The sequence below is a fragment of the Morone saxatilis genome, unplaced genomic scaffold (genome assembly GCF_004916995.1).
Source record: "Morone saxatilis isolate NCDOM2014 unplaced genomic scaffold, NCSU_SB_2.0 Contig5, whole genome shotgun sequence".
Lineage (NCBI taxonomy): Eukaryota > Metazoa > Chordata > Actinopteri > Moronidae > Morone > Morone saxatilis.
The window spans coordinates 23,377,158-23,387,816 of record NW_023340095.1 but is presented as its reverse complement, the minus strand read 5'-3'; the positions used below and the strand labels follow the sequence as shown (position 1 = coordinate 23,387,816).

The 10,659-nt window shown below is 40.4% G+C and overlaps 1 protein-coding gene across 1 annotated transcript in view; it reads right to left on the bottom strand.

Moving 5' to 3' along the window:
• fer1l6 (fer-1 like family member 6) overlaps positions 1 to 8,013 on the bottom strand; it is a gene marked incomplete at its 5' end in the record, with an annotated part of 23,909 nt that extends 15,896 nt beyond the window's left edge. The window contains 14 exon segments of the mRNA XM_035677205.1: positions 822 to 1,066; positions 1,400 to 1,508; positions 2,229 to 2,463; positions 2,565 to 2,682; positions 2,827 to 2,917; positions 3,036 to 3,137; positions 3,269 to 3,455; positions 4,106 to 4,262; positions 4,505 to 4,583; positions 5,228 to 5,290; positions 5,412 to 5,543; positions 6,782 to 6,836; positions 7,147 to 7,258; positions 7,928 to 8,013. Coding sequence (XP_035533098.1) covers positions 822 to 1,066; positions 1,400 to 1,508; positions 2,229 to 2,463; positions 2,565 to 2,682; positions 2,827 to 2,917; positions 3,036 to 3,137; positions 3,269 to 3,455; positions 4,106 to 4,262; positions 4,505 to 4,583; positions 5,228 to 5,290; positions 5,412 to 5,543; positions 6,782 to 6,836; positions 7,147 to 7,258; positions 7,928 to 8,013 — 1,771 coding nt within the window.
• Positions 8,014 to 10,659: the final 2,646 nt, after the last annotated feature.

Genomic DNA, 10,659 nt, shown 5'->3' with positions numbered 1-10,659 from the left:
ATTCACACAGCGATGCACAGCATCGGGAACAATTTGCGGTTCAGTATCTTGCTCAAGGATACTTCGACATGTGGCGGCAAGAGCCGGGGATCAAACCACAACCGATTAGAGGATGACCCACTATTCCTCTGAGCCACAGCCAACCGGAAAGTCGATGAAGCTAGACTTTGGCTGCATTCACACAAAATCCAGAAATTTAAAAATAAATAATAGTGAAAATAAAATTTGATTTCTCTGATTCACTGTTTTGTTTTTGCTAACATCGCTACCTCTCCTCATTCATTCTCTATGTAGATCGAACAAAGGTCTCCCCAGGAGCCAACTTTGAAAATCGCGCTTGCAGACAAATCCTGCCTTTAAGGTTGTCATACTCAAAATTGTCATCATTAAAGCATCTAAAGAAAACGATTCTTGGAAAACAAAGTTTAGTGTATCATTATGCCGTAAATTGTAGCCACAGTAGTGACTTGTCTTTAAAAGTTACACAGTCTTGCTTTAAGGCCCGATTTTTATGCCAGTGCAAACTCATTCTTAGCACAAATACAGTTGCAATGCAGTCTACATCATAAAGTAGTGCACATGTTTATGCCTCCAATGGAACCACTTTTGCATAGGTAGGTGCAGCCAAGGTTGTATTTAGATGCAGATTAGCTTCATTTTAAGTATAGTATAGGTAATCCAAGCAAAGAATGATTAAAAGGCCAATCATTGCAATTGTAAAAATGAGGCTCACTCCCTCAGCAGTGTGTGACATAATTTGCAAACTGGACAACACAAAGAGAAAGAAAAATATTTCAAGACTCTAGCATCAAGAATCCAACAACGCCACTCAACCTGTTTCCTTCAATGATGAGCGGTTTCTCTGGAGGCGTGGTAGACTTAGAGGTCATGGCGATGTCCTGAGGATCCCTGGGTAGGAGTGGGGAAGACGGGGAGGTGGGAGGGGAGGTGCCAAACATGTCACTAGTGTCTGGGACGTCCAGCACCCTTCTCCTCCGACTGACCGCAGGACTAGGAGCAATGAGGCTGGGCTGGCCTGCAGGCTCCAAGACATTACCGTAGTTACCTGAGAGGGAGACAAATGTAGAAGAAGGTTTGTTTATGTGTCACCAGCCACATAAATACAATACAGTAAAACAGTAAAGCCAATAATTCTACTAAATAAGTAGTAGTATTAATAAGTAGTATGCTAAAATGAGAATGACAGGGTTGGAACTAGACTAGAAAATAAACAAGTGCTATAAAATGTCATTGTTCTAGGAATTAAACCTTCTCTGATTTTATGATTGGCTTCAGTGATAGTTACAGGGTAGACAAAATAACAATACCCTGCAACCAACTGAATACCACTTTAAGTTTCTATCAGAAAGAGCTCAGAACAGTGGATTTGACGACTCACCCAGGGAGAACTCGAAGGTGATGGGCTTGTCGCCGATCTTCCTGTCAATCATGGTGGCTTCAAAGACCGCCCCAAACAGCAGAAACGTCTCTTTGTTGTTTGCATTCAGCTGGACAGAGAAAGTTGGCCATTTATTATCACTTTTCCATGTCATAATAAGAGGCATTTCCATGACATCTTCATCCTTTGGAGACCTCATCTGGTGTGTGCAATCTTTACCTTTGTGTATTTATCACAAAGTTTAAACTTAATTTGCCCACATGGGTAACAGTGAGCTAAAGTTCCAAATTACAATTTGCAGAACCATGATGAAACCTTTAACAGTTTGAGACCATTTACTTTTGATTTAGTAATTTCTCTCTCAATTTTGAATGGATTCAGAAAATATGGTGCAGTGTTCTGATCTCAATTCCAACTTTGAAATGTTTCTGTGTTGGGGAAAATCAAAGGACCAGTGTGGAAGATTTAGTGGAATCTAGCGGTGAACCCTGCTCGCCTTCCAAACATGTAGGACAAACTACTGCGGCCATGAAAAAGGTGAAAGGCCCATCTAGAACCAGTGTTTTGATTGTCTGTTCTGGGCTACTGTAGAAACATAGCGGTTTAACATGGTGGACTGTAGAAGAAGACCTGCTCACTGTGTTGATTAAAAAGGCTCATTCTAAAGTAACAAAAACACGATTCTTGTTTTCAGGAGATTATACACTAATGAAAACATACCTATAAAAATGTTATTCCATTTGTTCCAATAGACCCTTCTAAATGTTACACACTGGACCTTAGGACGATACCAGGACGATATTATTACAATAAATCTCTTTCTTTTTACCTCAGGAGGAGATTCCACAGGCAGCACCTCTGCTGCTGCGGCTTTTCCTTTGTCTTCGTCAGCAGCTCCGCCTGCTCCTCCTCCCGCTCCTCCTCCTGCGGGAGTCTTTCCATCCTTCCCTCCAGCTTTCCCTGCTTTAGCGTCCTTCACTGGTTTGACCATTCTGGTGAGTTTGGACTCCGAACCCGTCCCTCCTGATAGGATCTCCACTGCCAGCTCCATGTAGACCCGACCCCTGACACCCGCAAAAATTGGATAGCTTGTTGTTGGTTAATTATTCATCTATCAAATTTTCTCAGAATAAAAATATTTGAATAATCATCCTTTAACATTGACCTGTAAGACACGCCTTCTCCAATGCCCTCATTCAGCTCCACTGTGTCATCGCCTAATGAAAAGTTTCGGGCAGAGCCGTACAGGTTAATCCAAGCAGGGCCAAAAGTTGGCAAAAACCCTGGAGAAAGAGAAAAAGATGGAGAGAACGTAACATAATGACTCTTCCTACCTGGACTATGATCCCTATCTTTTACTTGGTTTACTCCTTTCTCATTTTTTCTTTCCCTCATTGTCTTTTCCTCTCACCTTCATCTCTCCTTACCTCTGTCACCATCCTGTTCATTGGAAATGCGTCTCAAGTCAAAGTAATGGGTTCCTATGGCAACATCACTCATGCTTCCCTCATCCCAAACCTACAAAGAGAGAGAAGGACAGAATCCTGTGACATTTTTGTTATGTTTAATGTAATTGTACATTAAATTGTGAAATTTGCATGAAGCCAGTCTCTCCCCTCCCACATGATAATCAGACCTGGATCTTTAATCTCTGACACAGAGGGGGAAACATCTCTGTGAAGACGATCTGCTCATTCCACACTGGGTCTGCTGTGGACTTTTGAGTTGATGTGCGACCCTGAGAGGCAAGGAAAGGTTTGACTTGCATAAAACAACTTACACTGAATTCCGAACATGAGACACTCATAGGAATTGGACAACAATTCAGAAACCTGTACACAGCTGCTGTGAACTTCATATTTAACCCACCACTTGTTTGAAGAAGCTAACCACCACATATGGGTCTATGAGTGCTGTGTTTTCTCCTATAAAGGCCTTGGTGACATTGGCCATGATGCTGGAGTTGTTCCGTGGAAGGCCTTCAGCTCGATATACCTTCACACAAAAACGAGCCCAGGGCCGCTCAGAGGGAAACCCTTCTGGTACCAGCAGGTTCCTGAGGAAAAGGACATCACAGCAACATGCAAATATATTTCAACCCCACCAAAACGTATTCATAAAGCTTTTTTAACAACTAGGTTTATCAGCAACACATTACTGCAAGATTACACGTCAAAAGCCTTGCTAATAACTCTAAGGGACTGCAATATTCCTTACATCAAATTATAATATATCTCATGCAAAGAGAGAGTTCATCCTCTGGTGTGCATGGATATGCAAAGTAAATCAGCCTGCAGGATCTTAGAATCTACTGCATGCAAGGGGAAATGTTAGCTCTATGTTGGAACATAAGCTCACAGGGTTACCAAAATAACTAGGATCCATCCTCTGGGGACCATAAGTATTCACAAAAATGTATGTGCTTCTTGGGTTGATTGGCCAAATGTTACCCTGAAATAGCAGAGTGTCATCTGCATATAAAGAGAAACAATATGACACTAGAACAAGGTATAAAGTCAAATTAGCATAAATGCATAACAGTCTCAGTGGAGAATAGTTCTTCTTGAATAATATAACATTTTTTACATGTCTATTGTATATTATTATATACATTTCTTCAAATTTCACCTGGATATTATTTGGAATATTTGGATTTTTAGATTTTTACAATTTAAAATAAAGAATAAAATAAGATGAATATCATACTTATCTATCTGCTCATCAGCATCGCTTGCTTTTGGTCCTGGCTGCATGGCGTCTCCCTTTGCTGAGACACTAATGTCACACTTGACATAACCTTTGACCCCAGTGCCAATGTCACCAGGATTGGTCAGCATTGCCCACTTATTAATGAACTGGTGACCTGAGGGGAGCAAAAAAAGAGACAGAAGGGTGACCACAGGGCAGAAAAGTGAAGTGAAGCTGTCATCAATGTGTCCCTGTGCAAGGTATTTCCCCAAACTACTGTAGTAGAAATTATCATTTTTGGCTATTGCCCCACACATGAACAAAGAGGTGAAACTTGGTTTAAACTTTGGAGCATCAGCTTTCACATCAATTTGAGAGCAATGTGCAACTCTGTTAACCTCTTCCCAAGAGACATACCTGGCTGTTTGTAGACTGTCCACACATCCAGCTTAAAGGACCCAATACAGAAACTCCTCAGCATTTTAGAGTGCATCACCTGGATACATAACGATACAGAAAGATACAGAAAAAAAACAATTTATGAATATGACTGTAGATGACACGTTTTAGGAAATACTAATTTACAGACCAGGGACATCATTTATAAAACAGACTTTAGAAATTTAGATCTTAAGTAGGACTTAAAACCTTATTTATAAAACCTTACTTTGACATTGAAATCCTATATCTAAGCAAAGTCTAGACTTGACGCAGATCTTCCTGCCAATTATGTAGGGCTATTGCACATTGTCTGTAGTGAACTTCACATTAGTCTTATGAACTATTAATTAAAGGTGTAAGGAAGGAATTGCCAAATTAAAAACAGGATGGGATGTTCATTAAATAGTGTGTCAAATTAGATTATTATATAAGGGGAAATCACTGATTGTAAGGTAGGTGCCTGTGTAAGGCTTCTTCTAGCAAGGTTGTTTACGCAGTATCTTTTAAGTCAAACGTATGCCCAATGTCGGAAATTAAATTTAGAATAAGTTCAAGTATAAATAAGAACATTTTTTATAAATGAGGCCCACTGACTGAAAAGAGTATAAGCATGTAGACTGAATTTGTCATTTACGATGCTAGACCTGCTGTCACCTAAAACTCATCTTTGAAATGCTCCTTTGCAGTTTTTTTACTCACCGTTAGCTTGATGATTTTGTCGAAGAAGACCTCTTTGTGGGCAAAGAAGTCAAACACAAAATACTAATGGACAGAAAACAGGTGGACAATAATAGGGACAATGAGGCACAAAGGCTTAAAAGACACAGATAATTCAAATGTGGTCTTTCAAATCTGTGGGTTTTTCAGGTTTATTTATTCTTACCTCATTGTAAAAGGGGGCATTAGTTCCTTCTTTGACTGAAGTCTGTTTCTTCTCATCTCCGATCTCAATCACCACACTGGGGTCAATGTTTTCTCCCACCAGCTGCCTGGCCTCTGTGATGTTAATGGCAATCTATGAGACAGACACATGTTACATACTACTGCACAGATGAAAGATTTTGTCAGAATGGATTCCCAATTAGGCCTGAAAAAGACTTTATATATTTACTGACATATGTCACATTCTGCAAAGCAGATTATTATAGTTATATTGTGCATATTTTCCTTGTGTGCTGTTGAGTCTTTTTCTTTTTTGTCTATATGCATAAAAATAGTCAGTTGTGTTGTCTTTAATTGCCTTCCTAAGTCCCGCACCTTTTTGCTCCATGCTCCAATAACAGTTGAGCAAGCCGCGACCAGAACCTCTCCTTTTTCCTGTACTTGATACCATTGATGTATTAATGGAGAACTGAATACAGTATTGGAGGCAGGGCTCTGCTCAGTGGCACATGAAGCCAGAAAAGTTTGATTTCCCGGTATAAAATTGCCCAGATCTTCCGCATATGATACCACATTGTGTGGCCCATAGAGGAAGGGCACTAGAGACTTCCACTGGCCAAGGTTTAGACCTCCGCTAACTTGAATGGGGAATAAATGGCTTAATGGTGCAGATCTTCTAGACTTTCCAAATGTTTTTGGACCGAATGGAAGACCGAATCTGATTGCGCGAGTTGTGACACTTATAAAACATTTAGCCACCGTTTTACAGCCAATTGTTTCACAATGTAAGCTTATAGGAAAAAGTCTTTTGGGGCCAGTGTGCATTACGTGATAGACGCCATTGCTGTAGTTACACAATTTGGATATGCTATGTGTTAGGCTCTTCTATGTGGACATTTTGAAAATGATAAAAGGATAAACGTGACATATAGTCACATCTTAAGTTAGCTAATGTTACTTAACTGCTAGCTAACTAACGATAGATGTAAATTATCTAGCCGTTAGCTAGCGTTTTTGCTAACATTAGCTATCAGATGTAACTAGCTAGCTAATCTACATTAATTACTAGCTAACAATTGTAAACAAATGTAAATTAGCTAGCTAAGTTAGTTACATCTAGGTAGCGTTTTGCATTACATTACGTAAGTTGTGACTATGTCATAGCAAATCTATGTACAGGAAAGGAGAAAGCGGACCGAGGTTCTGACCAAGGCTCGCTCAAAGCACAGGGCAAAAAGGGGGATGAGACTCAGGAAGAGTAATTCCTGTTTTCTCCTCTGATGACTACTGCTTCTACTGTATGTTCCCTTGAGAATTTCTTAAGTTTAATATAAAAATATAAGCATAAGTTTGTGCTCTGTGTGTTGTTACCTGAAAGCTCTGTGGTTTCCCTTCGTTGTCCTGGATGCGAGTTTTCAGTTTGGCCCTGTGAAAGTTTCACTGTCCAGGTCAGTGTCTCAATCTGATTATTAACAGTCATATATACAGAAATATATGCCTGTATATTACAGTTACTCAGTAAACTGCCACCCAGAGTGCTTATCATAGCACAGTCAAGCACAAGAGACAGAGCGCTCACTGACTTACAGTCACTGCCGTTATAACCACCAAGATGAAAGAAATCTGGACACAGTGGTGACTAGTTTGCCAAATTTGCCATTTGTGCCTCTTAAATATTCTCACTATCTGCTCCCAGATACTCTATACAGCAGTTATGTAGTGTGAATGCTTCATACCTCTTATTGTTTGGTACTATTCTGGTTCTGACTGCAGAGGTTCCTGGTTGATCCTCAGGGTTTTCTCCCTCCAGCAGGGAAGATGCTTCTGAAGGCACCTCCACCTCACTGTCTGTACACACACACACACACACGTTTTATTTACTCATTTAACCAAGACAATTAAAGTCAATAAAACCAGATATAAATGGTTTTAAATACCTGTCTAACTACACTTACTGGGAGCTTTACGTTAGTGGAAAAAGTCAGTGAGGTTGTTCTATACATGATTGCAAATCTTGGCAAACAGTGTGATGTCTTGGCTTTTAAGCTAACTAGCACTAGCAACAGTAACACAGAGGGGTGGATGCTGGTGTCTGAAAATAAAGTATTTTTACTTTACTTGTTGTGGTAAAGGTGTCTCTAAAATGACTTTGGAATAGTCAATAATAGGCAGATAATTCATGTCAGACTGAGTCTATGCTCATTAACCCCACTCACACATCCTGTTGGATGTAGAAACATTTGAAACCACAGAAGAAAATGGCCGTCTTCAAATCATTTCACAGGACCTTTATTAGCACGCTAGATAAATGACATCCTGTGATAAATGATGTCCTGTGTTGTCTTTGAAAACCTAAATTACCCATAATTACTGTCACTGTGTACAGCAGTATTCAACATATGACTGTTTGACAAGGGTTAGTCTCACCAACAGTGACATGACAGGTTCACTGTAAATACAACAATGTGTGTGTGTGTGTGTGTGTGTGTGTGTGTGTGTGTGTTTTTCAGGCCTTACCCACAGCTCCCTTGTTTGCCAGGACCAGGTCTGTGTTGGCTTTCTTTTTCTTCTTCACTTTCAAGCCAAACATCATCTTGGCCTTTCTGCTCACAGAAGAGGAAGACTTTTAATCACTCAAATCTTATTATCAACCCGATCTAAATGGCCCTCATAGAGCTGTAATTGTGTGTGAGGGTGAATAATGTTTTTTATATCATCCGCCATATTCAAGGGCAATACCAAACAGTGGAATGTTCTTTCAAATCAAACAAACAGTGCATACGGAAAGTATTCACAGAAAATGATGTATGCTGGCTGATGGTTCTATAGCCAGGTGCTCTTCTTCATTTTTGCTGAAATTGAATTCTAATGAAGCTCCAGCAGCAAAGCAACTTTGGTGTTGACCTAGTTTCTGTTCCTGTTGGCCATTTTAATACTAGTGAATGACATAATAGCTTAGAGTGGGGGACATGTAACTAGGTACATTTAATAAAGTACTTGCACTCAATGGTCCACTGTGGTAAACATTTAGGAGGATCTATGCAGAATGGAATATAATATTATTCAATTAGGTATGTTTTTATTAGTGTATAATCACCCGAATATAAGAAGCATTGTGTTTCTGTTACCTGTAAATGAGCGCTTTTATCCTACAAAGTGAGGGTCCTCTTCTACAGATCGCCATGTTGACCACCATGTTTCTACCAGAAGCCCAGAACAGACAAACCAAACACGGCCTCCTGATACGGTTTTTTGGCACGTTCACGGCCACCGTAAGTTCGCCTACATCTGATGGTGGTTGCTATTTGCATATCTGTCAAATTCACCACGAGATGCCACTAAATCCTACACACAAACAGATTAAGTCAGGGTTGGGTTGGCACCCTAAGGGCACTTTTTATGTTTTATATACCATGGGCATCCAAGAGGGCACTTTTGGCCGTGTCCCACCAGTGGTTGGTACAAACAAACATCATGAGGTGGCTCCCGTTGGTAATTGTGAGGGCATGTTCTCACTAATTGTCCTGATGTTTATAAACTGAACAATCTGATTAATGGAAAAAGAATAAGCCAGGTTTACAGTCTGTAAAATAATTTAAATGGCCCACAACAAGAACAGCAGGGACTCCAGAATTTCAGAAACTAGCACTAGTCACTACTTACTTTCTGTGATAGTGAACATGACCACAGCAATCACTGGTGCTGCAGCCAACTTCATCTGTTTTTAGACAATTAAAACAATTCAATCGCAGTATAAAGAGATACATTGAGCAATCCAGTGAATATTCTTTTTGGTCAAGTGGCTGTATATAAGGCGCTTACAAAGAAAAAAATATTTATTGTTTTAGCAGTTTATACCCTACATCAGAGAGAACATGTATTTTATAGATTTTTCAAGTGTTTATTCAGTTATATTTTGCTTTTTTTTTTAATCTTAGATAATCGATATGTGAACCCAGTATGTAATGGATGTTGTCTCAAATTATGAGTTGAGTCTATCGTTAAAGCCCTGCTTGTTCCTAAGGCTTTTTCGCTTCAGTCCCAGTAATAATCATACTAAGCAGTGCATACGGAAAGTATTCACAGCGCCTCCACGTTTTCCACATTCATTATGTTACAGCCTTATTCCAAAATGGATTCAAATTCCATTTTTTCCTCAAAAGTCTACACTACACATGCTATTTCACACTAGAGTAGTCCTGAAGCCACTCCCATTTCGATACTCTTGGCTGTGTGCTAGTCCGTTGTCCCTGTTTGAAAGATGAACTGCGTCCAGGTCTGAGGCAAGCCCTCGGAGCAGGTTTTTCTTCCAGGACTGTCTCTGGTACATTGCTGCATTGATCTTTCCCTCAATCAGACTGTCCTCCCAGTTCCGGCCGCTGAAAACATACCCACCACATGCTTCACTGTAGGGATGTATTCGGCCAGGTGATGACAGTGCCTGGTGTCCTCCAAACATAACCTTGGCAATTCACGCCAAAGAGTTCGATCCTTGAATCATCCAGACAGAGAATTTTGTTTCTCATGGGTCTGAGAGTCTTTCATGTGCCTTTTGGCAAACTCCCCAAGCGGGCTGTCATGTGCTTTTACTAAGGAGTGGCTTTCGTCTGGCCACTCTACCATACAGGCCTATTGGTGGAGTGCTCAGAGATGGGTTGTCCCTTCTGGAAGGTTCTCCTCTCCAAACAGAGGAACCCTCTGTAGCTCTGTCAGGGTGACCAATCCGGTTATTGGTCACCTCCCTAACTAAAGCCCTTCTCCCCCCGATCACTCAGTTTAAGGGACGGCCAGCTCTAGAGAGTCCTGGTGTTCCAAACTTCTTCCATTTACCAGATGATGCGAGGCACTGTGCTCATTGGGACCTTGAAAGCAGCAGAACTTTTTTATCTGTCCCTTCCCCAGATCTGTGCCTCGAGACAATCCTGTCTCGGAGGTCTACAGTCAATTCTTCGAGCTTCATGCTTTGTTTTTGGGCACTGGCATGCACTGTTTAACTGTGGACCTTATATAGACAGATGTGTGGCCTTCCCAAATCATGTTCCAATCAACTGAATTTACCACAAGTGGATCCATTAAGCGGCAGAAAACATCTCAAGGATGATCAGTGGAAACAGAATGCCCTGAGCTCAATTTTGAGTGATTTTTTTAAAGTCATTATGGGGTATTATGGGTAAATTTGAGGAAAAAAATAAATTGAATCCCATTTTGGAAAAAGCCTGTAACATAACAAATGTGGAAAAAGTTAAGCG